This window comes from Astatotilapia calliptera, chromosome 4 (genome assembly GCF_900246225.1).
Source record: "Astatotilapia calliptera chromosome 4, fAstCal1.2, whole genome shotgun sequence".
NCBI classification, from domain to species: Eukaryota; Metazoa; Chordata; class Actinopteri; order Cichliformes; family Cichlidae; genus Astatotilapia; species Astatotilapia calliptera.
Genome location: NC_039305.1, coordinates 29,741,928 through 29,769,868, shown reverse-complemented (window position 1 = coordinate 29,769,868; position 27,941 = coordinate 29,741,928). Strand labels below are relative to the sequence as shown.

Here is a 27,941-nt window from a genome sequence, read left to right as displayed (position 1 = left end):
TTTTTAATGACTGAATTTAACTGCAAAGGCTTTAATTATGGTGAATTATTATAGTTTTATAATAATTCATCAGATTATAGTGTTTACTAAGCAAAATACAAGTCCCAAATTGTATTTTAGCAAGAGATATCCATTCACTGCTCTTAAAATGAAAGATGCTAAATGTTGGTGGCCAAAAGATTTTACTGTTCACAAAAATCTGCTTAAATCTGCTTAAATCTAGGACTCTCCACCATTTGACCCTAGAAGAAGCTACTCAGATGAAAGGTGAAATATCTTCAAGCAACTTAAAGGAGTCCAGACGCTTTTCTTTCCAAGCTCCTTAGACTACTGTTGACAAAAAGTTCACCTGTGGCTTAAAAAAAGCATAACTGTGAGTTGAAATGTTAAGCAGGCATTAGCTCCTTTTTCTGGATTGAGGACATATAATTTATTTATTATGAAATTACTAAAAAACTAAATATTTGGCACAATAAAAAATGTTTTTGTACAAAGCAACAACTTAATTTCCAATTAAATTACTTTTAGCTATTAAAAAGCTAGCTTACACTTAATTACTGCTATAGCCCAAGCTACATACCACAACATACTTTGCACACTGCCTCTATCTGAGATCAGTACAGGCAACAACTCTCTGTGTTGCTTGTTCCTGACACAACCTCAAAGGTATTTGTGTCTTTTCAAACTGTGGATCCATGTCAGCAACTAATGATGTGTAGAAGTCACGGAAAGGAGCAGGACAAAACAAAGGACAGGGATATGCCGGGGTGGTGAAAAAGAGTATAAGCACAGGGGGAAAAACACAATGGGAAGAAAAAAAAAAGGGTTAAGAGAAATAAGCCAAATCTGAGATTGTCTGTGTTTGTGTGTGTAGACGTTGTGCAATAACTAAAGAAGTCTCCCTTCTTTAGTGCCGTACTTTATAAAGGGCAGAGAGATAAACTCCACATGGTAATGTTTAAGACAAGTGTGTCAAATCAGCCCCGAGGAGGAGGAAGAGGAGCAGCGGGAGAAGAGTTTAGGTGAGGAGAGGATTGGAGAGCTTGGCAGGGGGCTGGGTGTAATATTTCAGTGTTTTCTCTCTCACTCAGGCACAGTGGGACGATCAAATACAGGGTCAAAGGCCAACCCACCCCCATCTGCTACCATACGCTGTGTAACAGGTCACAGCTCTGTGTGTGTGTGTGTGTTTGTGTGTCTGAGGGAGGAAGAAAACACATAGTGCGCAGATGACACAAACAGTCTGCAGTTTTAACTGCCTTCGAGTGCCTTAATGAGGAACAGGCTTGTGTTACCATGGTTACAAGAAGATTTGCATAAATTGCGCGTATAGATTTCTTATGATATAGATTCATTATGCACACAGAAGAGGACACAGACCCTCCCAGCAGCTTGAATCCTGTTGTTTCAGCATGTTTCACACCAAACATGACGTTTTAAGCAGCAAAGCATTTGCAAAGATCAACTGATGAAACGACACAGACAGATATGAATATGTTGTCAGTTGACAATGTTTCATCTTCATTGAAACGTTCGCTTAATGACAGAGCTTATCAGCTCAGACTGTTCCAGAAGGATTCCCCAGCTTACTGCCATTGTCTGTGTGCAGCTGGAGGGTTATGATTTAACTTTGCATTAACAGCCATACGGACTTTCCTGAAATCCTGACAATATGTTACACTAACTGGTTGTCCTCCTTCTCCCCCTTTGGCAAACATTTGTGGGTTTCCACTGTATAAGTGTACTCACATGATAAACGTGAGTCGACGCTTCACAACAACGGGCAGGTTTCTTGAATTTGCAAGGATGCATTTCATATGTATACATGTATATCCAACATGTTTATTACATCTCTCACACAAATGTATTTTAGTCTTGTACCTTTCATTTATTCTTGAAGGACTTTTTCTTCGAAGGAGTTGAGCTTCACCCTCTAGAAACTATTTTAGTTTTGCCTTATAAACATTACTCCAGGTATGGATTTCTAGAAGTTGATGGTAAGTAAAAATGAACTACTAAAATACTAGTGAGAAAGAGCTGACATAGTGTTTTGGTTGGTTATTTTTTATATAGGCTCACTTTACAGCAACGGGAAAAGCAAAGGGTAAGCTAACTGAAGTTAGCAAACATTAACTACTAGCTACGAAACGATGAAGTAATCTAGTATAATGTGAGTTAAGATTTTTTGAAGTATTTTCCCTGTGTGTGGTTCACAAATACAACAACCCCCCAAGACTTACAGCTTCGTCCTGTACTAAGTGGTGGCACCAGCAGCACTGTAGCAGTTAAACAAGCTAACACAAGCTGGGGGATAAGATGGCATTTAGCGTGGTGAGTTAGTATCTAAAATCTACAATATCATGTAGTGAGCGGCATTATGAGGTATGAATTGAGACTATTTGTTGGCATTTTTGTTATTTTAAACAACTAAAGGCATGCAGAATTGTCTGGTAGTTATTCTTGCTTCTAGTGCACCTGTGAATGTAAACATACCTATCACTCAGTGTGTCTGTGCAGGTTCAGTCATCCAGGTCATGGATGGAGCTTGAAAAAAAGAAAAGCGACTAGATCTCAAGCTGGGTCAACACACCTGAATCAAATGATTAGTTCATTACCAGGCCTCTGGAGAACTTCAAGACATGTTTAGCCATTTAAATCAGCTGTGTTGGATCAAGGGCACATCTAAGACCTGCAGGACACCGGCCCTCGAGGCCTGGAGTTTGACGCCTATGATGTAAGCCAAGGTGTGAAAAAGGGTATGGGTCATTATCAGCAGAGGTTTCGAGTGAAACCGTTGTGAGACCTTCCCTCACCAATCATGTGACCCATTGAGATCAATTGGCACAACTTTTTAAAGAAGTCCAGCTGCTTTTCTTTCCAAGTCCTTCGACTATCACTCAGTGACGCTGATACTGATAACATCATAAACATGTTCAGGAAGTACAGCTCTGATGTAAGATTTAAGGGCAGATTTATAAATATTTGTATATCCTACCAGTGTGTTCATATTTTCATTGGGTTACAACATAAAAAAGTAGGTCTTGTCCATTAAAAAGAACCAGGGCTGTGGCTCTGACAGTGGACACTTGGTTACTAATGAATGAAACACTGCAGGTATTAACCCTTTTTGGTCTAAGTCGTTATCATTGATGAGTTTGCCCTAATCCTGTGCTTTCAGAACATGATGTTTCTGTTCTTTTCAAAAACTGTGCTCCCAGGTCAAAATGTACAGGTTAGGGTTAACTCCCAGCATTATTTAGACCTCAGATGGTTAACATGAGTATCACATTAGTAAGGTAAAATAAAATCAAGGTATGTACATTGGATCAGAACAGGAAAGGAATTGGATCAGTGCATTTACGGGGAGAAGAAGCCACAGGAACAAAGAAAATCAAGGAAGGAGTGCAGTACAGTTTATATATTATATTTAAAGACAATTTAAAGTTTTGGTTTTAAAATATCACAGTAGCCATCACTACTGGTAGTTATTTCTGAGTCCTATGCCATATCAACAAAAATATTTTTTATCAACCGTTTTAAATGCAAATAAAAATGTCAACAAATAATTACAATCACGTTCTATTAATAAGATGCAGAAATATATACACAGATACTGTGACTAATATTTGCACACATATTTCCAGCACTACTTGTTGTTTTTATAAGACCACATAAACGTCACACTAGAGCAGGGCGATATGGCCAAAAATATTTATCATGATATATATTTGAAAATTTGCGATAACGATATAACCGACGATATAATTGATGCGAGACAAAATACAACTCCACAACATTACTAGCGCAAAAAGACAACCTTCCATTTATTTTCACTTAAACAAGAAGCTGGTTTTTATGTACATTAAAGCTTTATAAAAATGTAACAGTGCAAATGCAAATTCCTTGCTGACAGTTTAACCAAAAGGCATTTCCAGTAGAAATGGGCTGACATATCCTGAGCATAACCATGTATAATATCCACTGAAGTTAAAAAGAGGTGCTTTGCAACATTAAACTGCAGTGTGCAGTACGTATTTTTCGGACCATAAGGTGCACGGGATTATAAGGCACATTAAGCGAAACAAAGCAGTCAGATAAATCAAACTTTACTAAACTCATTCTTCTTGCTTCCTCCACTTCTGTAACATTGATTCATTAATGTTGAATTCTCTGGCAGCTGCTCTATTCCCATGTTGTTGCAGTATATTAATGACTAACCTCGTATTGTGGATGGATTATCTCAGTTGTTCTCCTGACTGAAGTTTGGTCCGTTTACAGCATCCTGCCATGCGATTGCATTTGTCTCTAACCATAAAGAACCTTCACGTTAACTTTTATAAGTGGAAAAGTGTTAGTGTTCGTCCTCCAGCTTCACTGTTTATGTTATGCTAACATAGCTGTGTCGCTAGCGATCACATAGCACATCATTATATAGCAGCTAACCCAACTTCAGTAACCCTACAAACTTCACTGCTGTTTAGTTTCCTGTCTTCATTTATGTTGGAAGTGATAGCAGAGCTGTACGTTTGATTTTTTTCAGAAATCTCTCAGTCAGAACATGCAATATCATGCTTAGGTAACTAGCGAAACTAGCGAGCTAACTTCCGCTAGCTTCCTGCTAACTTCTAACTCCGTTAAATGTAATAACTTTTGTTTTCATGGATGCCTGGAAGTTAAACTTTATAGTTACACCTGGTAAAGCAGCAATGCTGATCGTTTTATTAAAGATGAAAGAATTTAGACAGTTTTTAACTCTAAGTGATGCTGCAGTGTTGTTTGACCTGAAACATACGGAGTTTAGGACCCAGATTACTCCCAGATTTAAGAGCATCTTAGTCCGACAAATACGACAATAACAACGGCTGCTTGCATGTTCTGCAAAAAAATGTGCTTTGTTGTGTATCTGACGGACAAACACCAAACCAGTTCCACATCACGGAAGTTGCACCATTTTTACAAACCAATTCTGGTTCATCTGTTTCACTCAACAATCGGCCATGTGCGTATGAAAACAAAGGCACTGCGCATGCGCGTTTTACTCCCATTCTATCGCCATATTTCATTTTCCTATCGTTGCCTAACATTATACCGGTATTACCGTGAACGGTATAATATGGCCCAGCCCTACGTCACACAATCAAATACTAAACATGAGTGATCGACCAACATACTGAGCTACACAGACAGCCCCAAAAGGTTGATTCTGTTCATCTGGACGTAACGTTTTCAGTGGGAGAAACCTTTCATTGAGCACGCACTGAGATAAATAGACAGTCCTACCAGGTCTCTTGCCCAGGCGAAGGTTAAGGAGAGGAGAGGAGGGGAGTGAACGAGTGAATCCTTCGATCATCCTGACTTCTGATGCCTCTGAGTCCGTGTTACCTATTGGAAAAGTGACAAAGAGCAAGAGAGAGACACTGCTGCATGAAACAGTGGTGTACATAAGAAGAACTCATCTGTATGTGCCCAAACAAACAGCCACCCATGATCTGCGTGTTTTACAACAATATTAGACGAAAATATTTTGTGTAATATAGCATTAACATATCTATCTATTTACACATCCATGACATGGCTTCATTGAAACACACAGACTAGAGGCACAGCTTCTGGTCGGAGCACAAAACGACGGGTGAAAAACACATATAATATGAATTTACTGACCACTGGTATTGTTCTTGCGACCTTTGCCGCCCAGTAGCATCTTCAGGCTGTTCCGGAACATGATTGCTCACGATGTCAGCAAACACACATGAGCACACTTCCTGTCAACACTCCTACAGAGATGGAGACAGAGAGAGAGTGTGTCAGTAAACCATTAGAACTAATCACTTCCTTTTCCAGCTGACTCCTTATGTCCAGTCATGTTATGATCCATATGTGTTCCTTAACAGAATCTCATTGCTCTAACAGTTTAATCATCTGCAGTGAATGTCATTTCCTTGTGTAAATGTCTCTGACCGAACTCAGTATACTGCTATAGTGCTATAACATCAATAGCAGCAGGTCCCCAGAGTATCTGAAAGGACACTTATGTAGCTTGGGTGGCAGAAACAGAAAACAGGGAGGAGACGTGGCACTCCTGAATGCCTGAGAATCCTGAATAGAAATATATGTAAGAATTCTGTTGTTGTGCATTGCATCAGTGATAAGCACGGAGGACTAATAAAAGGATAAGGAAATACATCTGTTATAGGATTATGTGCATTATATAGGTTCTGTCAGGTAGAAGATGAATCAGATTTCCATTTATTCTGGCATTATAAAAAGGAGCATGACTTGTTTCTAGAAGAACTTTGGTGGCTTTTAACAGGAAGAAGGCTCATGGAGAACCACCCTCAGGGAGGGGCGGCTGTCTGCCGTGATCGGCTAGGGAAGAGTGGATGAAGACAGGACAAAGAAATGCTGTGGAAGAGAACCAGAGATTAATAATAACACGAGGTGTATAAACACATAGTGAGTGAAACACTCAGGCTACGTCCACACTTTTCGTTTGAAAATGCATCGTTTTCTCTCCGTTTTGGCCTCCCGTCCACACTGAGACGGCGTTTTCGGGCTAGTGTGGTCATAGCCTCAGTGCATCATGGGAATCCTCCAACAGCCTAGACCTTTTGCAGCAAAGTAAGGGAGGATTTAAGCTCATCATTTTTTTGTCAGATGTGTTGATTCATCACATCCAGTTGAAAGCTCCGTGAAGCTAGCAAAGGCGTCATACCGCTGCGATGCTTTAATACATACATAAATGGACTGTTACTTACACAGCCCCGTTCTTTTCTGTTTGATTACTCAGTTTCTTACTACATGCCTCATTCACATACATTCATACTATCAATTTTGACTTAACCCCGTAAGACCCAACCCATCAAAAAACAGCCAGAAAATTCTGTTTTTTTGGAACTGAGATGTTTAATAAACCTTATAACAAAATGCTATAGCATGTATATATTTGCTATAGCATGTTGTTTATGGTATATCTTTATTATATATTTATTAGTGCTGTCAGTGTTAACGCATTAATGCTGTCATCACGATTAACACGATTACAATTTTTAAAGGGCTCAACCCATCTGGAGCGCAGAATGGACACACGTTGGACAAACTTCCTGAAATGCGTTAGCAGAGTCATTTCAGGGATTTTGAGTCAGTCTGCGCTCCAGACGGGTTAATTGTTCATCGCATTAGTCGTGATGATGGCGTTAACATGTTTAAGCTGCATTAACGCTGGATGCTGAGTAACCCCTTACATGGATTGATCTGCGTTAACTCATTAACGCGAATTAGCCCGTTTTAACGCGTTAATGCAGATCAGCCTGCGTTAACCCGTTAACGCTGACAGCACTAATATTTATTATATATTTTTTATATGGCATTTGATACATTGGGCATTTTTGGCAACTTTTTGTTAACAACAATGTTAATTTTAGACAAAAAAGAGTTTTGTCCATAACATTTTGAAATTATGGCAAGTATTGATCATGTTCATGAGATAGAGGTCTCAGAAACTAATGTAGGAAATATGATACAAATGGCATTATAGGGTTAACATTCACACATTCCCCTGGAGAATTCACAGACCAATGGATACATCAGGGGCAACTTGGGGTTCAGCATCTCGCCTAAAGATACTTAAATATACAAACCAAAGGAGCTGTATGCTCTACCTCCTGACCCACAGCTAAACATATATGAGCTCAGAACTTCATTCTAATCAGTCATTTGCTCATAATGGGGTCTAAACACGTGCTGAAATAACCAGAAGTATGTTACAGATATACCATGGCCAGTTAGCTAGTGTTATAGCAATAAGCTCACCAACCCACTTTTGGTGTTAGCAGAGGGTTGTGTGTGGTGCACCCTCTATGAACCTTTATGACCACTGTCTACGACTGTAGCTGCGGACTAAAATCCTTTTTCTACTCTCCAGCCTCCAAGTTTTAGTTGGGAATTCAGTCTTTTCAGAGCACATTTCCAAAGCTGAACAAGGACCACTGTCAGCAGCTGCAGTCCAAGATGGTGGAGGTGGGGTCTATCCATGGAAAACTAAAAAGCTGTATTACATTTAAGAGTTGATTCTACACAGAATCACACATCACACAACATTTCCCTTCTTTGCTCTTTTGCTTTACTACAGTGTGACTTTTGAACACACCCATACTGCTGCCTGGCAATGCTGTTGCTAGGCAACCATCTGCAGTTGCTAAGCAATCCCCTAATGATAATTCATATTGATGTAACCCTTTTTGCCTGGTGGTGTATGCTTCTCTGGTTTATCTGTGCCGTATGAAGGCTACAGAACTTCAGATGTGGGTCACTGTGTCAGTGTGAGGTTATTGATTTTGAGCAAATAAGCAACTCCATGAGACTTTACACAACTTTAACTTAACGTGAAAGACACTCAGGACAAATATGTGAAACTATTCAATTGAAAGATAGTTTGATTTAAAAAACAGATTTCTGACATATATCCTAAAACTGAAGATGGCAAATGCACATCTTTAACCTTGTGACGTCTAAGCTGTCAAACCCTAACCGACCTTGGGCAATCTAATGAATACCTCATTTGTGTTTTATTAAACTGTTCGCCTAAGTCAGCAGGGAAAAAAAATTTATTCATTCTAACTATATTTTTCCAAAATATAGGGATAGGTTAGGGCTACCACCTACTTCTTAGATCTCAGAGGGGTAAGAAGATAAAGAAGATGTACTCTACATTTCAAGGGCACTGATTTGATTACACGTATGGGTACCTGACATCTGGGAACAAAAGATGTGTTTTAGTGCTGACTTCAGATTTGGGGTTAGCCATGTGGTAGCGAATACGCGCTGCATTAGTTTTGTTGTGTTCCAGCTGTAACTTCATCAGACGACACAGTGTTGTTTGCACTATCAATGTGGGGGGAAGCTGGAATCCCGTCGGTCTTCTCCTGAATGACATTATCGCCACTCCGAAAAAACTCTGAAAAACTCATCTTTTCAAGATGCTGCTGTTTTTCTCTCTGTATAATCTGGGAATCTCTGAGCTCTTATACTGATATATCATTAATGGTAAATACAGGTGCAATTGTACATGCACATCTTTAACCTGACCACACTGGCCATGCTGGTTTCAAAAATTGAGAGTATCCAAGGCAAAATGACGCCAAAGCGTGGTGCACGGTGCTGCTGTCAATTTTAGCTCATGCCTCGTGCCTTTTCGCTCTCCCTGTGTTCTGAACTCTGCTGGTGATCCCTTTCCTGTTCCAGCTCACTTTTCTTCCAATCAGCACTCAATCTACACAGAGCGTGATCTACGTCGAGCTACATACTGTTCGGTTTTTAGGCAAATACCTCTGCAAACAGAAACAAATGCGGTACTATGAATAAGTGGAGTGGAGGAAAGTAAATGTACTTCCTTGTAAAAAATTTAAATAGTTTGTGATGTCAGTTAGAGGGATTATTTTCTTTGTTCCCTGATTTCCAAAATGTGGGAGAATAATGCAAATAAAAACAAAAGTTATATTTCCTGATAGCATAGAGTTAGGGTTACAGTTAGGGAACCCAATGCTGACTTAGACCTCACAGGGTTAATCTCAGTTGGTTCAAAGTATTGCTACATAACAAAACCAAATTGTGTCTTGTGTGAGAGAGCCTACATGGCAAGAGGGACGTTTAAATAACACAGGAAGCCCGAGTCGCAGTGGCATTGCTTCCTCACTGTTTTACTAAGAAAATGTCTCTGCTTCAGGATTTACACTCTGAAAAAAATCCATGTACAACATGCACTGAATAGTTTTAGGACTGGCACTGAAACCACACCAGGGGTTTACAGTTTAAACAGTTTAAGGAAGCACTGACCTCTGGCCCCCTCTGTTGACCATTGCTGATAACAGCAGCATAGATATAGTTTCCACTGGGAAACTGATGTTTTCACAGCACAGCAATTTAATAACTGTACTCTCATTCAGCTTTATTAAACTACCAGTGTGACTCGTGTCAGCAACAGTGCATATTAATTAGGCTTTTACACACACACTAATTTCTGTCATGTTACTGCTGGCTTATTCCAGTTCGAAATACGACATATGGCATAAGGTTTCTATATGATTTATCATTATCGTGTTTTCTTTTTACTGGATATGTCTGACAACCATAAGTCCAAATATAAGACCAAAAATATATATCACGATATACATTTGAAAATTTGCAATAATGATATAACTGACGATATAATTGACACGAGACAAAAAACTTTACAACTCCACAACTTTATTAGTGCAAAAAAACAAAAAAAACCAATGTATTTTCACTTAAACAAGCAGCTGTTTTTTATGTGCATTAAAGTTATATAAAAATTTAACAGTGCAAATGCAAATTCCTCGCTGACAGTTTAACCAAAAGGCATTTCCAGTGGAAATTGGCCGACATATCCTCAGCATAACCATGTATAATATCCACAAAACTTAAAGAGGTTATACACACACACAATATGGTAATATTATGTTGAAGCACAGTACGTATCACCCCGCGAGGCTCCGCCTACGATAGCCGTAATGCTCCGGCAATCCATCAAGCGGTGCGGCTTCGTAGGTTAGCAAAGTCGTACTGAAACATTTGACAGATTTTCGAGCGCCGTGTACATAAAATCGTTTTGAGGTCAGTAAACACAACCAGAATTCATACACAAGGCACACGGGATTATAAGGGACGCTGTCGATTTTCAGAAAAATCAAAGGACTGATTTTAAGTGTGCCGTATTTTCCAAAAAACACGGTAATAACGACGGCCCGCTAGCATGCTCTACCAAAAATAGTGCTTTGTTGTGTATCTGACGGACGAAAGCTGAACCAGTTCCACACCACTGAAGTTGCAGCAGTTTTAGAAACCAACAACAAACCAACTCTGGTTCATCCGTTTCATTCAACGATCCGCTTTCGTCCTTCTCATTCTCCATCGCCGCCGCCGTGCTTTTTCCGCCATGTGTGTAAAACAAAAGCACTGCGCATGCACGTTTTATCCATATTCTATCGTGATATTTTATTTTCTTATCGTTGCCCAACATTATACCGGTATTAATGTGAACGGTATGATATGGCCCAGCCGTATTGGCAGGAATATTTTAATCACAAGAAGATCACAAGCAACACTGCTACTTAGACACTGTGTGGAGCCACATGCCCCTTTAGTTCCATTATATTCATAATAAGTGTCACGGTTCGGGGCAGCGGCCGTGTGAAGAGTGGAAGGAGGACTCAAATGCAGCACTTATTCAGACGTGAAGGGTGATTTATTAACAATACCAGACATAAAGTGGAGATGGCAAACAGAACTAAGGACGAACTAACTGGGAGAAACTACACAAAGAAATAGCAAACCTGAGCATGAAGGGAGAACAGCAGGGAGAGCACGCAGGGGATTACACCAGGTATGAACACAGACGACGCGACGAGGAGCAGAGGAAAACACACACTAAAGTACACAAAGAGACACTGGGAAATCACACACAGGTGGGAGACACAGCTGGACCTGATTAACCTGACGAGACAGGGGAACACTAACACCAGGGACCAATAGAGGGAGCACAAACCCAAAACCCAGTATCTAAAATCCCAAAACACAAACCATCCCAAAACAGCCCAAGAATAATAAAGAGAATAATAACAATAAGGAACACAAACACAAAGTCACTGAGTCATGGCTGCAGGACCATGACAGTACCCCCCCCTCAAGGGCTGGCCCCCGACAGCCACAGAAACACACCACCAGATCCGGGCGGGCGGCAGGGGGCCCAGGACGGAGGGACCGGGCCAAGACCAAAGACGGAGGACCCAGAGTCCCAAACAAATGTTCACAAAAAAAAAAACTCACAGGGGAGCAGAGTCCAAAACACAGTTCAGGTGGCCGGCCACGAAGAAGGCCGTGGCGGCGCGTAAAGAGTTCGGGAGGCCGTCCACGAAGAAGGCCGTGACAGCGCGCAAAAAGTTCAGGGGGCCGGCCGTGCGGAATGCAACGGCGGCCGCTCAGGCGAAGAGGGTCCGGGGGCCGGCCGTGCGGAAGGCAACGGCGGCCGCTCAGGCGAAGAGGGTCCGGGGGCCGGCCGTGCGGAAGGCAACGGCGGCTGCTCAGGCGATGGCGGTCCGGGGGCCGGCCGTGCGGAAGGCAACGGCGGCCAGTCAGGCGACGGCGCCTGGCCACTAGCCTAGCCAGTGGTCTAGAAAACGGCCGTTTAGCTCCAGACCCAAACGAGGCTGGGCCAGGCGAGGCTGAAGGCACGGAAGCCGGGGCCGCAGTGGGCGAAGATGCTGAAGACGCTGCTGCAGGCGATGGTGCGGATGCTGAAGACGCTGCTGCAGGCGATGGTGCGGATGCTGAAGCGGAGGCTGGACCAGGCGATGCTGATGAGGATGCTGAAGCGGAGGCTGGACTAGGCGCAGTGGGTGAAGATGAGGATGCTGTGGCCGAGGATGCGGGCACGAAGGCTGGACCAGACGAGGATGCAGACACGAAGGCTGGACCAGGCGATGCTGAAGCAGAAGCCGGACCAGGCGATGCTGAAGCCGAAGCCGAAGCTGGACCAGGCGTGGATGAAGCTGGAGATGAAACCGGGCCAGGCGTGGATGAAGCCAGGCCAGGCGTGGATGAAGCTGGAGATGAAACTGGGCCAGGCGTGGATGAAACCGGGCCAGGCGTGGATGAAACCGGGCCAGGCGTGGATGAAACCGGACCAGGCGATGAAGAAGCTGTAGCTGAAGCCGGACCAGGCGATGAAGAAGCTGTAGCTGAAGCTGGGCCGGGCGAGGACGAAGCTGTAGCTGAAGCTGGGCCAGGTGAGGATGAAGCTGGACCAGACGAGGCTGAAGCTGAAGCTGAAGCTGGGCCAGGTGAGGACGAAGCTGGACCAGAACCAGGCGAGGCTGAAGCTTCAGGCTGAGGCGTGGCAGTAGCAGGTGGTAGCGCTGCAGGTGATGATACTGCAGGAGGCGGCGCTGCAGCCACAGGTGGAGAAGCAGCCACAGGTGGAGAAGCAGCCACAGGTGGCCGGACAGGATCCTCGGGCCCCCCAGCCGACGTGGCAGTCAGTGTGGCATGAGGCTGGACGGGCTCCTCGGGCCCCCCAGCTAGCGAAGCAGGAGGCTGGACGGGCTCCTCGGGCCCCCCAGCGAAAACAGCCGCAGAACCAGTGGGCACCGGGGCCCCCGGCACACATGAAACAAAACCAGTAGGCACGTGGGCCTCTGGCACACATGAAACAAAACCAGTAGGCACGTGGGCCTCTGGCACACATGAAACAAAACCAGTAGGCACGTGGGCCTCTGGCACATATGAAACAAAACCAGTAGGCACGTGGGCCTCTGGCACATATGAAACAAAACCAGTAGGCACGTGGGCCTCCGGCACACATAAGGAGGGCTGCAGCTGCGCAGAGCACTGACCCTGCTCATGCAGTGACAGCCCGGTGCAGTTCACAGCTGGCATCTTGGCCTCCAGGGGTCCAGAGTAAGCTGAGGGCAGAAACCCAGCCTCTGGGGAAGCCCCGGAGTGAGCAACAGTCTCTAATGTTGCCAGCTTTTGAGGAACAGGTCCGTAGTGAAACAGTTTTTCTCCCTGCTCAGAAACAGCGGTGGAAAAGCAGTGTGAAAATTGTGACTCAGCCATTAACTGAACTACGGGTTGCGGTGATGCAAGCGGTGGTGGTGGCTGAGTGGCTAACTGGAGCGGCGGCAGAACAGGTAATTGTGTCCTTGGGGAGGCTAGCGGTTGAGCTACAGACTGGGAGGCTTGTGGCTGGACACAGAACTGAGCCGGAGAATGGCGATAAAGTCCTGGCTCAGAAGGGGCGGCAGAGAAACAGTCTCTCGGTTTTATAGAGGGTTTGTACACGCCCACTTGCGAAGGATCTGTTACCACGAAGGTGGGTAAGCGACCCGTACAGTCTCCCATCCCGCTCTGAATAGCCCCAGAAAACAAAGTCCCGGAATCTGGGGAAGCCCATGCATCCCGTTCACTCACCGCCTCGGGCTGCTCGGAAGTAAATGCAGACGGGGGGTGAAGTCCAAGGTCCAAAAGGAGAAACTCCTGCTCCCACGAACAGAGCGAGTCCAGAAGCCATGGGAGACTGGTCACCAGACGCTGTAGCCGCCTCTCTATAGCGCGCTGGGACGTGCCACCCGGGCTTTCCAGCCACAGGTCGATCAGCTCCTGTGTGGCATCGATGAGCGTCTCCCGTAGCTCCCTGGACGGATTAAGCGCTGCTGGGTCCATCTTGTGGTCGCGTCGTACTGTCACGGTTCGGGGCAGCGGCCGTGTGAAGAGTGGAAGGAGGACTCAAATGCAGCACTTATTCAGACATGAAGGGTGATTTATTAACAATACCAGACATAAAGTGGAGATGGCAAACAGAACTAAGGACGAACTAACTGGGAGAAACTACACAAAGAAATAGCAAACCTGAGCATGAAGGGAGAACAGCAGGGAGAGCACGCAGGGGATTACACCAGGTATGAACACAGACGACGCGACGAGGAGCAGAGGAAAACACACACTAAAGTACACAAAGAGACACTGGGAAATCACACACAGGTGGGAGACACAGCTGGACCTGATTAACCTGACGAGACAGGGGAACACTAACACCAGGGACCAATAGAGGGAGCACAAACCCAAAACCCAGTATCTAAAATCCCAAAACACAAACCATCCCAAAACAGCCCAAGAATAATAAAGAGAATAGTAACAATAAGGAACACAAACACAAAGTCACTGAGTCATGGCCGCAGGACCATGACAATAAGCCAGATACCTAGATAGCTAACATCTCCAAAGCTGAGATTACTCCAAAACATTACAGACAGATGAACAGGACTACAGACTGGAGGTAAAATAGATACATTTGAAGTTTGATTTTTGGTTGAACGCTATGTCACAATATGTGAGCATAACATTAGCAAAGAAATCTAGATGTCTGATAAGGTGAATAGTGTTACGAAAATAAAAGCTATGTCATTGTCTTACCAGGATGGTTAACTGTAGTGTGCTGTACAACATCAAAACTACCAAGTGATCACAAGAAGTCATCTGTAATTCTGATTTTCTTCCATTAACATTTTTTTCTGCTTTTACCGACCCTAAGTTACAGTAAAGTAAACCAACTGCACTCGTAGTGTCACAGGTGTGCTACTCAAATATAAAGCTTAACAAAAAAGAGCATCACTGTTTTTCAGTTCTTTTTGTCCAGTTCTTTTTGTTGGGGTGTTGGGGTTACACTGGAGGTAAACCTTAGGTTTAAACTGCACAATCTTTAACACACACATTATTTAATAATGGAAATGTAGGCTTCCTGCAATTATGAGGTGGGATCCACATGACAAGCAAATTTAATTCAAATGACTGACACAGCACTACCTGTTTCCTGATATAATCTAAAACGAATCCAATGTATGCTGGGAGACTTCACTACATCAACAATTTAAAGTTGAAATTTCAAATATTTTCCTGCTTTTAACAGTCCTACATGAACCCTGTTAGGATTAAGTCACCATAGGTAATAAGCTACATTATACTTATACAACCAGAAATGTAATAATAAAAACGTTTTTTGGAAGGAGAAGAAGAAAAGAATCATTCTAACTGACACACATTAGAAAGTATTTATAGTGGATCCAAAAAATGGTTTTTTTTCTTCAAAACATTCAGATCTAAAACTGCCCATGTGAACAAACCTGTCAACCAAAGCAGCCACATGGTGTAAGCAAAGCAGTAAAAATGCTTCTGAATGCCATAAAATTGGGCTTATTTTAAACTTTTGTGCTGACAAATAAAGATATGCTAGAAAAATAAAGGTAGTCAAAAAATATTGACTTTCAGTTCAGTCTTTATTAACTGTGTTATACTTTAAGCTATAAAAGGCACAAGTAGTCAGCTAAGCGGGCACCCTTATGCCTTTCCTGATGACTGTAACTCACATTCATCACTGAAGACTGCCTGCCCTTTCCTCACCATGCAGGACTCACAAAGCTGCATCACGTTGTGAAGCTGCTGAAGTAAAATCTTTTTGGACATATTTACAGTCTTAGTGAGTTTGTACTTATTGACTACAGACATTCAAAAATACCACAGCGGTCTGTGCATGCCCTAAATCATTTCAACAACAAACACTGTCGTGATGGAAGAAAAGACTTTATGAAATATGTGCACACATATATGTATGACACATTTCCATCCAAACTTGTGCTGCCAGTTTGAGTCTGAGCAGCTCTTTCTCCATCGGCTGTTTTTATTTCCACTTTTTTTCTTCTTTTCTTTTACTGTTAGTCTCATATTCCATGGTTTCGATTTCTGTTTTTTCTGGAAAGACACACACACACACACACACACACACACACACACACACACACACACAAAACACACACACACACACACACACACACACACACACACACACACACACACACGCGTGCATAAAGGTACATGATGGATGAGGAAACCACTCAGCATATCATCATTACTGTGAGCAGAATGTGGCAGAGTCTCTATGCTGTCCAAGCCTCTTCCTCTTTTCCTCTCCCTTTGTGTTTGACTATGTTTTCTCTTGGGAACATTCTCCTTTGTGTGTGTGTGTTTAGTGTGTGTTTAGTGTGTGTGTGTGTGTGTGTGTGTGTGTGTGTGTGTGTGTGTGTGTGTGTGTGTGTGTGTGTTTTTTGTGTGCCCAAGGGAGAGTGGATCAGGTGCTACTACCAGGTGCACTATGAGCAAGAGAGCGAAGTGACTCCACAAGGACGAACCTTTCTTCAGTGAGTGTGTGAGGAACATGTGTGTGCAGTCAGATAAGCCACTGCTGTCAGTAAATAACACTTTCGAATGTTTAATTTCATTCTTGAAGAAAAGCATAGTGCTGAAATTAATTTAGCATAACATTCATTCCCAGTGCAACCTCTCTTGGCAGCAGATATTTCAAAACCTGAGCAAATAAACCCCATGGCTATCTGCGAGGGGAGTTTAGGAATAAGCCTAATCCATGTCTGAGAAAGAATCCCACAAAGAGCTTCTAGCTGCAGCAGCTAGAGGACTACTGGCTCTTTAGATATGATGCACACACAGCAGTGACTAGCTCAGCCTTGCATGGGTGTGTAATGTGTGTCAGTGTGCTAATCCTTGAAGGGAAGTAAGCTGGAGTGACGGGACTGAGTCTAAAAAATAAAAACCCAGACACCCCCCCAATCGACAGCACGCGCATGACTGAACTGCAGCACATATATTAATATGACAGTGCATGTGTCTGGGAAATGAGAGATGTTGGCCTTCTTATGTAAATGCACTGAAGACAAATTAGACAATGGAAAATAGACCACGAGTCCTTTGTGTCTGCCTGAGATGGAAAAATGAGAAGGCAAGCAATAACAAACATAAAAATGTTCACGTACACAAATGAAACAAAAGGAGAAGACAGGGGTTTGATGAGAAAAATGTTTTTGTATTTACCACATAAGAAAAGTCACCAGGATTGTAGTAAAAGCATTTTAGATCCGTTTTTTTAAGCTTGGTCTCACTTTTGTTTATCAAATTGCCAAAAATGAGAGAAAAATACACAAACTTCTGTTAAGTGAGTTAACATAAACTTTGTCTACTTACACGCATGGTTTGTTACACAAGGAGGCTGTGGAGCCTGTGTTTTGTACTTCTATCAAACTGAAAGAACGGTAAACCAGTGCACTGATTCAGACAATCATAAAGCAACAGTAACTATTATTTTGGCCACCTGGGTAAACAGAATGAGCTGTAAAAATGCTTTTATAGCCAACGTGCCAGCCTAGCTCTTTGTCAGGCAAATGTTAACTATTATGCATTAGGTCTAGCTCATCTAAGTCCCTGTTAGCAGATGATTCAATAATTGAATAAGTGACAGAATCAACAGCAGCAAGCTACACTATCAGAATTCTTGGAGCATGGGCCATGAAGGAGGAGCGGTGGCAGGGATCTTTCACTGCAGCTTGTGAAAGCTAGAAGATGTAGACCCAGATTTGTTAGCTTTACTCTCAGACTCCCCCCGAGTCGGCTGCTGTTTCGGCCTCTCTTCAATCACAGTCTCCACTCGCAGACATCCCACGGTGGAAGCAGAGCAGTAGGTAAAGCCAGTTGTAATTGTAAGATGGGCTTTATGTAAACTCTCTCTTTTCTACACTTTTTCATTCAAATTATTCTTAAAGTTTAAATAAAAAATGTACATGAAAAGAGATATTTTTAACTTATAACTGATAACAGCAAGATAATTGTTAGTTTCATAAATAATTATGATCAATAATACTGACCATAATGATCCTAATTATGATTTCTACTTTAATCAAGCAGCCTCAGAACAAGTTGTGTTTTTTTTCTTATTTCCAGTCACAGAGTTCCTGTGGTGGATCCTCTTATCAAACAATCGAAGTGTGTCCCAGCTGCAAGATAAAGCTTCATATTTAAACTGCTGTAAACAGCTTCTTCTTCTTCTTTCGACTCTGTATGATGTCATAAGGAGAGAGTATCTCAGCTCTTTTTTCCAAGGGACAGCCAATCAGCAGGAAGTTCTCTTAAACAGTCAGAAGCTGAAATATCTTGTTTCAGACAGTGAATGAACTGAGAAGCTCCATCAAGGCCTGATATGAACTAAAGAAGGATTATTTTAAACTATAAATTATGCAAAGCTACTCTAGTAAAGTACAAGAATAAAAATTATGGGGTTGAATGTGATAAACTGCGCCATTTCAGCCCGACATTCACCAGTTGTGTTCTTTAACTGCCATAGGGACTACACTTTTCTCCCCCAAAAGTTAGCAACCACAAAATGTTAGTGGCTGAGTAAGTTTCGACAGATTTTTTTTCTGTGAAAAACATCCAGTGGTGGTGCTTGAGAAACAACACTTATGTGAGTGGAAACTTAAGCTAACCATTAATATAAAAAAATTTAATGTAACAACACAGGAATTCACAATTTAATGCATTTTGAAGACAGATCATTCATTATGTCAGGAAGTTGTTCAAGAAACTCGCTGCAGTATCCAGCAACCTTTGAAATTTTGTGTTGAAGGAGAGACTGAACAACAAAACAATGTTGCTGCTGTCCAAATGTGTAAAATCTGCACTCTACATCACCACAAACACACCAGAAAACATGCAGAACTGAGGAGACATGCGGGAAACGAGGAATCTGATGTGAGTCACTCTGATCAGACGGAGGCCAGTAAACGTGACTCAGTGCTGACGTGGTGAGAAGCTCATTCATGTGAGTGCCAAAGCCACAGATAAGCGTGCTGTTTGCATGTCTCTCTCTCTTTCACACAAACACACCATCTGTCGTGAGTTCCTCCTCCATCTGACTTCCTCGAACTTTTAGTGAGTGTGTCACAAAAACAGAGTTCTCTCCAGATTTAACTGTAGCACAAAATATACATAATAGTGAAGCCGGCTGAGCTGCAGAAACTCAGCTCATATATGCACTCACCAAACACTTTAGTAGGTACACTCTGCTAGTACGCTTTTGCCTTTAAAACTCCCTGAACTCTTCATGGTGTAGATTCAACACGGTATTGGAAACACTCCTCAGAGATTTTGGTTCATGTTGACATGTCACGCAGATGCTGCAGATTTGTCAGCATGCACGCCTATGATGCCAATCTCCTACCACCACAACACACCAAAGGTGCTCTATTGGATGTAGACCTGGTGACTGTGGAGTGAACTCACTGTAAAGTTCAAGAAACCAGTTTGGAATGATTTCAGCTTTTGTGACATGGTGCATTATCGTGGTCAAATCAGCCATTGGAAGACGGGAACACTCTGGTCTTATGGGAATGAAAAATACTCAGGTAGGCTGCTGCGATTAAATACCGCTCAAATACTAACGGGCCCAAATGTGCCACTAAAACATCATCCACATCAGCTCAAAGCAATCTGCCAATTCTTATTAAACCTCTAACATTAACATCACATTGTTGTCAGTCACTGTTTTCTCTGTAAACCTTAGAAATGGGAGTGTAGAGAAATCCCAGTCGATCAGCACTTTCTGATGGGCAGGTCAGCTGCTCAGCCCAACTGACACCAAAAACCATGCCACGTTCACAATCACGTCAATCATCTTTCTTTCACATTCAAAATGGTTACCTGCCTAAATGCAGTTGCTTTCTGCCATGTGATTGGCTGATTAGATAGTTGCATTCACGAACAGATGAAATGTGCGCCTGAAAAAGCTGGTGCTATGCATACTGCTGTAGAGCACAGCTACCTGTTGATGCCAAACAAACACCCTAAAACCCTAAAGTGTTACATATTATTATCCCACCCATCTATCATCCATGTAATGGTGCGTTCACACCAGTGTAAAGAAAAATTTTGCCCTCCGTTACTTGTATTGTTGTCAGTTAACAAACTCACATACATTCATGTCTAACAGCCTGCAGAACGAAGACTATAACTGATAGTTGGAATCAAGTAATATGAACATATTTTAATAACTTACTATTAAGTAGTGTCGCTTGTTTTTGGTTTTACTTTATTTTGCGCTATCAAATATTTAAGTTTAACATTGAGTAGTTATGTTCTTTATCGTGCTACCACATTTATGCATGGAAATATGTTAGCTAGCATATTTCCATATGAGCTATATACCATCATGCTACCAGATGTAAGGACAGAAATACCTTGGTGCCGTTATACTAGCACACTTTGGTACAAAAATCTTTGCTACTGTCAAGCAAGCACATTTAGGGCCAGAAATACACTGACACAAAGCACATGAACAGACAGCACAGATAAAAGACTCAATTACTGCCCGATACACTTTTTAAGTATAACCAGGGTGACCATATTGATGACATTTACAAACACTAAATAAAGTGTGTGCCTTTAGCTACATGTGGCTGATGGTCTGGATTTACTTTAGATAACTGCACATTTTCTGTCTAACCACATTTGTGCTCAGAGAGAGCTACAGTGGTACTATGGATGAATACAGTAAAGTAGTAAATCAAGAATTCAATTTATGGCTGCTTTAAACAAAACAAAAACAACTAATTACTCAGCTAAAATGCCTTTATTTGAAATGTAGTGAATAGGTCTTTATTTAAACTGTACTTGTATTGTAGATAACCCTTTATTTCTGTTTGTCTCTACATCATAAGTTGAATCTGTCATATTTTATCATAAAGACTCTTGACTCTTTGCACATATAGTACAAAGAATTCCTTCATTGCCAAATTTATTTTGTTAAATTTACTTTACAGCATTATGCTGTTGACATGGTGGAGAGCAGTTTTTTTTTCTTTTATAGAGACTAGAGAGACCGCTAGAGAGATTGTTTCTCTGTGTAACTTTTCCCGTTGTCATAAACCAGAGAGCCACTACTGAGGATCGTTGCTGACCCACTGCACTCTTGGTGTCGCAGCTTTGCTAATCTAAAAGGAAGGTAACTAAAACACAGTGATTCTGCATCATAGTTTCCAAAAGTCTCAGTCTCTGTCATGCCAGATTTTCAAAGTAAAACTGGGTCAAAGGCATTTTCAAAGTTTTATGGATCCAGTGTGGATCCTGGTTTAAACAACAGAGTCATTATTTACCCTGCAGTTCTCAGGCAGGGTTGACATAGCATGCAAATTTAATTCAAATCGCCCCACCTCTGCTCTACTTGTTCCAAGACAAACTTTGGGCATGTTTTTCCAGCAGCTCTGTGGGGAGTCTAAAATAACCCAAGGTGTACTGGGAGATGTAGTCCTACTCGCCTCCCTGTTAGGTTATCTTGGGTGTTGCACCGATAGCCCCCCAACACCACAGAGAGATTTCCCTTTTTATCAACCACCCAAAGAGTGTCTGATTATATAAGCAGAGGAAATCACCAGTGATATTCACACCACACACTCAAACACAACTTCAAACACACTGAACCTAGAGCACACAGGTTTGTTTGACTAGCTTTAGTTGTGTATCTATAGGTGTGTCTGTTATTAGCAATAGCTGAGTGCAGATGGTCTTGCATTAGACTGAATCCACTTGTACATGCACACACACATGCACTGTGCCAGACTCTTATCTCTCTTCCCCAGAGAGGCCAATCCTGACTTCCTGCAATCACTCAGGACTCACTTGGCTTGCCCGCATACAGTACAGGAAGGGAATGAGAGTGTGTGTGTGCGTGTGTGGCCCCCAAAACAGCTTCCTGCAGATAAACAAACAAAGGCCTAAGTGATATGCTCACCTTTTACCCTTTCCTCATGGTGTAAACACTTCATCACTTTTCCACTCTTTGAAGTAATTTAAAGCTTCACAAGACAACTTCACACCACTGCCCTCCCACAGTGGGGTGAAAAGTGATTTAGAAAAAAACAAGCGGTCTCATGTACAGACACAACCTATAACTGTTCTGTAAGAAATAACTAAAAATCGGCCAACCATTTTGACCAAACAAATCTACTGTAATTAAGCTCCACTAAGCCAGACTGTCTAGCTCCAGCAGTCTTTCTGGGGACACTGGTCAGTCCAAGGGGGCAAAGTAAACAGACAGAGAAAGCAGCATGCTAATAATGCTATGAAATACTATTCATTTCATAAGAACATTTAGTTTAGACTTTAATCAGCATTTTGCATAAAAATGCTGATTCAGTGATAAAGTGATGAAGTCACATATTGTACTAATTGAGTCTTGTTTACTTCTTAAGTTACCAGGATAATGTTCGCTATTGCTAATGGCTGTTGCTCTGCTCTCCAAACATTCAAAGATTCATCTTGTGTGATTTTTGTAAAAGTACACAAAATATTTATTTTCTGCTAGCATTAATTATTTCTCTCTTGATGCATACTCAATGATATGAGCATGATAGTAAGTAAATCCTCCAAAATAGATCTGTTCATCTGAACAGAATCAGTTTTTGGGGGCATTAGTTCTGTCTTTCACTAGAATAGATAGTATTTGAAATGTATGTACAGTAGTGGTAGCAGGGGCTTTCTTAAATAAATTAGGTGAGCCTACTTTGTGACACTAAAAACAGAGCAGTAACCATCAGTTTCTTCAGGGAGTATCTGATGTCATGGATGAAGTCTAACTCCCCCATCTTGGATTGCAGCTGGTACTGGTGGTCCTTGTACTGCTTTGAAGCTTCCTGGAGCTTGGCTGAGTACATCAACCAGTACTCCACTGCTACAGGCTCTGGTTAGTGGTCTTCAAGCTTACAGTGAATCTTCAGAGCACCACTTCTGCTACAGCTGCTACGGAAACAGGAGGAAGCTAGCAGCCACTTAACTTTCAAAAATATGAGTGAGGGGATTTTCCATGACCAATGGGTATGAAAGTTCGGCCCTATAGACTCCAATGTTATAATGTTCCACTTTACAGCATTGTGGCTGATACAAGAAATGTTTTTGCTAATCCAAAGATTAGCAAAAACATTTCTTGAGTGTCTGTCTCTACTATTTAGAGTCGCTGAACTGAACTGAGCATTTTTAATTCCTTACCCGATTAATATTCTACCCTGCGGTCTGGTACATGCCATCTAATAAAGTGTTGCTACATTTTTAGTGAATTAAAGTCTAACATTTTATTATGCTATTCAATTCAATTCAATTTTATTTATATAGCGCCAAATCACAACATAAGTCGCCTCAAGGTGCTTCATAGATACAGAGAAAAACCCAACAATCATATGACCCCCTATGAGCAAGCACTTTGGCAACAGTGGGAAGGAAAAACTCCCTTTTAACAGGAAGAAACCTCCAGCAGAACCAGGCTCAGGGAGGGGCGGCCATCTGCTGCGACCGGTTGGGGTGAGAGAAGGAAGACAGGATAAAGACATGCTGTGAAAGAGAGACAGAGGTTAATAACAGATATGATTCAATGCAGAGAGGTCTGTTAATACATAATGAGCGAGAAAGGTGACTGGAAAGGAAAAACTCAATGCATCATGGGAATCCCCCGGCAGCCTATGTCTATTGCAGCATAACTAAGGGAAGATTCAGGGTCACCTGGTCCAGCCCTAACTATATGCTTTAGCAAAAAGGAAAGTTTTAAGCCTAATCTTGAAAGTAGAGATAGTGTCTGTCTCCTGAATCCAAACTGGAAGCTGGTTCCACAGAAGAGGGGCCTGAAGGCTAGCCCTCCCATTCTACTTTTAAATACTCTAGGAACAACAAGTAGGCCTGCAGAGCGAGAGCGAAGTGCTCTAATAGGGTGATATGGTACTACAAGGTCATTAAGATAAGATGGGGCCTGATTATTTAAGACCTTGTATGTGAGGAGCAGGATTTTGAATTCAATTCTGGATTTAACAGGAAGCCAATGAAGGGAAGCCAAAACACGAGAAATCTGCTCTCTCTTTCTAGTCCCTGTCAGCACTCTTGCTGCAGCATTTTGGATTAGCTGAAGGCTTTTCAGTGAGTTTTTTGGACATCCTGATAATAATGAATTACAGTAGTCCAGCCTGGAAGTAATAAATGCATGAACTAGTTTTTCAGCGTCACTCTGAGACAGGATATTTCTAATTTTAGAGATGTTGCGCAAATGGAAGAACGCAGTCTTACATATTTGTTTAATATGTGCATTGAAGGACATGTCCTGGTCAAAAATAACTCCAAGGTTCCTCACAGCGTTACTGGAGGCCAAGGTAATGCCATCCAGAGTAAGAATCTGGTTAGATACCATATTTCTAGGCTTTTCAGGGCCGAGTACAATAACCTCAGTTTTATCTGAATTAAGAAGCAGAAAGTTAGTGGCCATCCAGGTCTTTATGTCTTTAAGACATTCCTGCAGTTTAACTCATTGGTGTGTGTTATCTGGCTTCATGGACAGATAGAGCTGGGTGTCATCTGCATAGCAGTGAAAATGTATGCTATGTCTTCTAATGATACTGCCTAAGGGAAGCATGTATAATGTAAACAGAATTGGTCCTAGCACTGAACCCTGTGGAACTCCATAATTAACCTCAGTGTGTGAAGAGGACTCTCCATTTACATGAACAAATTGGAGTCTATTGTGGAGTCACTGTTGCTGCACAGCAAGAAGGTCCTGAGTTCAATTCCACCATCAGGCCGGGGGCTTTCTGTGTGGAGTTTGCATGTTCTCCCCGTGTTTGCGTGGGTTCCGTCCGGTTATTCTGGCTTCCTCCCACCGTCCAAAGACATGCAGCTTGTGGGGATAGGTTAATTGGATAATCCAAATTGCCACTAGGTGCGAATGGTTGTCTGTCCCTGTGTGTTAGCCCTGCAACAGACTGGCGACCTGTCCAGGGTGTACCCCGCCTCTCGCCCTATGACAGCTGGGATAGGCTCCAGCGACCCTGAAAAGGATAAGCGGACGTGAATGAATGAATGGATGGATGGATGGAATATTTTATTAGTCTGTTACTTAGCTGATATGTACATCTGTCTATTATACCTATACAGTTTATAGATACAGCTTGCTAGCCAAGCTAGTTTTTTTTAAGTGGTCTTAAGTAAAAGTTCTGCAGGCTTTCTATAAGTCTGTCAAAGTTTTTCTTTAGACACTGACTGGTGGTTCATTTTCAACTTTTCTCATTTTCAGTACAGTCCTTTTTCCTGAACATTTTCAGGGGAATGATTTAACTGACCAAAAAATCACTGCAGCACATAAAGGGCACCTAACTCAAGGGACAAACTAGTGTTGTGTTTACGTGTAACAGGTAACTTAGCAAAGAATCAGTTTTAAAAGGTTTCGATCCTGTGTCTGTATCCTGCATCTTTGTTTCAGCAACAGAGCTTTATTATGTTGTTTTAAATGTATTTTTGTTGTTCTGGTCTGTGTGCGACTTCACACATGATGTTTCTGTTTCTGCTCCTGTTTCTATTTTTATTGCACTGAGCATATAAATGTCACAAAAATTAACCATGAGAATAATAAAGTTCTTGTGTGTGTGTGTATATAATTTGCTCCCATTTGTGGAACCTACAAGAAAAATATCAACAATAACACAGTTTGACAGGTATACAATTGTATTTTTTCACCAATAAAGTGATTCCCAAAGGTCTCTAAGAAGAAAATCTGTCATATCTTAGCATGCTTTACAATGCATCCTTAAAAATTTTAAGTAAACTGGACAAAAGATCAAACACTATCTACAAGAGATAAACAATATCTGAAAGTCAAGTCCTTAAGAAATAAGAAACTATCCAGCAACGACCTGACGAAGGACCTAAGAGATGCATCTGCTCAATACTGTCTGCAGAAGTCTCAGCTAATGCAGTCAAAACACATCAGTCATGGCCTCCCTACAGCCCAGACCTCAACATTATTGAAGCAGGGTGGGATCAACTTGGCATAGAACAGAACAAAAAGCAGCCAACATCCAACGAAGCAACCTAGTATCAAGGCAAAATGTGACACGCATGCAGAAATTGCATTACCAGCAGGGGGAGATAATATATGCCAAGCCACAAAGTCGGTAGTGAGCAAGTAGTGACTCCGTTACTGTACATGGAAGTTTTTCAACTTGTTTTGGTGGTAATAATAATAAACCTCTCCTAATCAGGTGTTTCTGATATTTAGTCCACTCCTTGACATAGTATAGCCATCACATTACTGCTGAATTTCATCTGACTAATAAATAACTGAACAACTGGAAACATCATTGCAAACACCACACAGAGGGCTGCATTTCATGTAAATGGACTGCATCATTGGAAGCATCCTGATAGGGTGCATCACTCTACTTTATGACAACTGGGCCGCTTTGGATGGCGAGCTGCTGAAGGACGGAAGAGAAAAATATTGGCATCCCTCGCTCCATGAGAGGTGCATTAGTCACGCCAATATGAAAAGCTCAAAAGATCATCAAGGACACAGGTCAGGTGGTCCACACTCACTCTGTGGAAAATGATGGTGGGGCATTAAATCACAAGATGCCCATTTCCAAGAGAGTTTCTTCCCACAGGGAGTCAGAGTGGTGGGGTATGCTCACATACAAGCACTTACACTCTGGATTCCCTTCTATCAGTCATCATAGCATTTTGTGAGAAATATATCACTGATTACACTGCGCTGAGCTCAAAAATAGAATTAATCAGGCAGATAGGTTTGGGAGAACGGGTTTTATTTGCTGGGTGAATTTGGAATTCATGTTGAACTTGCGAAGAGTGTTTAAAAGAAATCCTAATAAAATTACATTGCTGGGGCACTTCAGTTTGTATTCCTTTAATTGGCACTAGTGAGGCCACGCAAGTGATCTAATTAAACTAATGACTGACATGGTGGGGAGGGGGAGGCTTTTAATCAGAGCGCCGTTAAACCCAGACTACGAAGTACAGGGTTAGGCAGATTAATGCAGGATTATGCCCATCTGCACTCCCACTGTCTAGGAACAGAAGCCAGCAAAAGGCTGGGAGTGCGCAATACATGACAAACAACTCCATCACAGAGACGTTTAACTGCATCCTGAAAAAATAAAGTTTGGTGAAAAATAGACCATCTCAGCTTCAGTTCTATCCATCACGCCTCAGCAGCTGTTGCCTACCAGCTTTAACATAGGGAGGAATCCAACAGAGTTTATTGGATAAAGATTAGAGTCCTGAATACTGACAAAAAAAGAGGAAGGTTACATTACTTTGCACAACTCTAGAGCTGAAATTATATTAGGGACGATTTAAGTTTTAGGTCATTCAAGCTAATGCTTAATTTCAGTCCATTACAGATATTTCTTGTGTGAAAAGAGGTTTTTATTTGATTTGTTTTACATATCAGGGCCTAAAAGGGAAGATTCTTGATGGCTTAAATTCTTTAAATATTTTAAGCAAATCAACTTATGCTCTGCCCGAGTATGGAAGTGGAATAGATTCACAAATTACTACCCTCATTCAGCAATTCTGACTTGCAACCTCATATTTGCTGAATGCTGAGGTCTGGACGGTACTTTGGATAAAAGGTTATAATATGAAATGTGACTTTTTATACTCTGCAGACTTCTGTATTCCCACACTCTGACAATAGTTTCTATGTG

The 27,941-nt window shown here is 42.0% G+C and overlaps 1 protein-coding gene across 2 annotated transcripts in view; it reads right to left on the bottom strand.

The window, feature by feature from the left end:
* tanc2a (tetratricopeptide repeat, ankyrin repeat and coiled-coil containing 2a) overlaps window positions 1–27,941 on the bottom strand; it is a 59,683-nt gene that overhangs the window by 29,056 nt on the left and 2,686 nt on the right. Inside the window, exons 1-3 of one of the 2 annotated variants that reach the window (XM_026165964.1) lie at window positions 14,425–14,443; window positions 5,665–5,777; window positions 5,281–5,382 (exon numbers count right to left, since the gene is read on the bottom strand). In XM_026165964.1, coding sequence (XP_026021749.1) covers window positions 5,281–5,382; window positions 5,665–5,725 — 163 coding nt within the window. In that variant the 5' untranslated portion in view covers window positions 5,726–5,777; window positions 14,425–14,443. Of the gene's footprint in view, window positions 1–5,280; window positions 5,383–5,664; window positions 5,778–14,424; window positions 14,444–27,941 lie in introns of those variants that run through there. The other variant, XM_026165963.1, reaches the window with a different exon arrangement.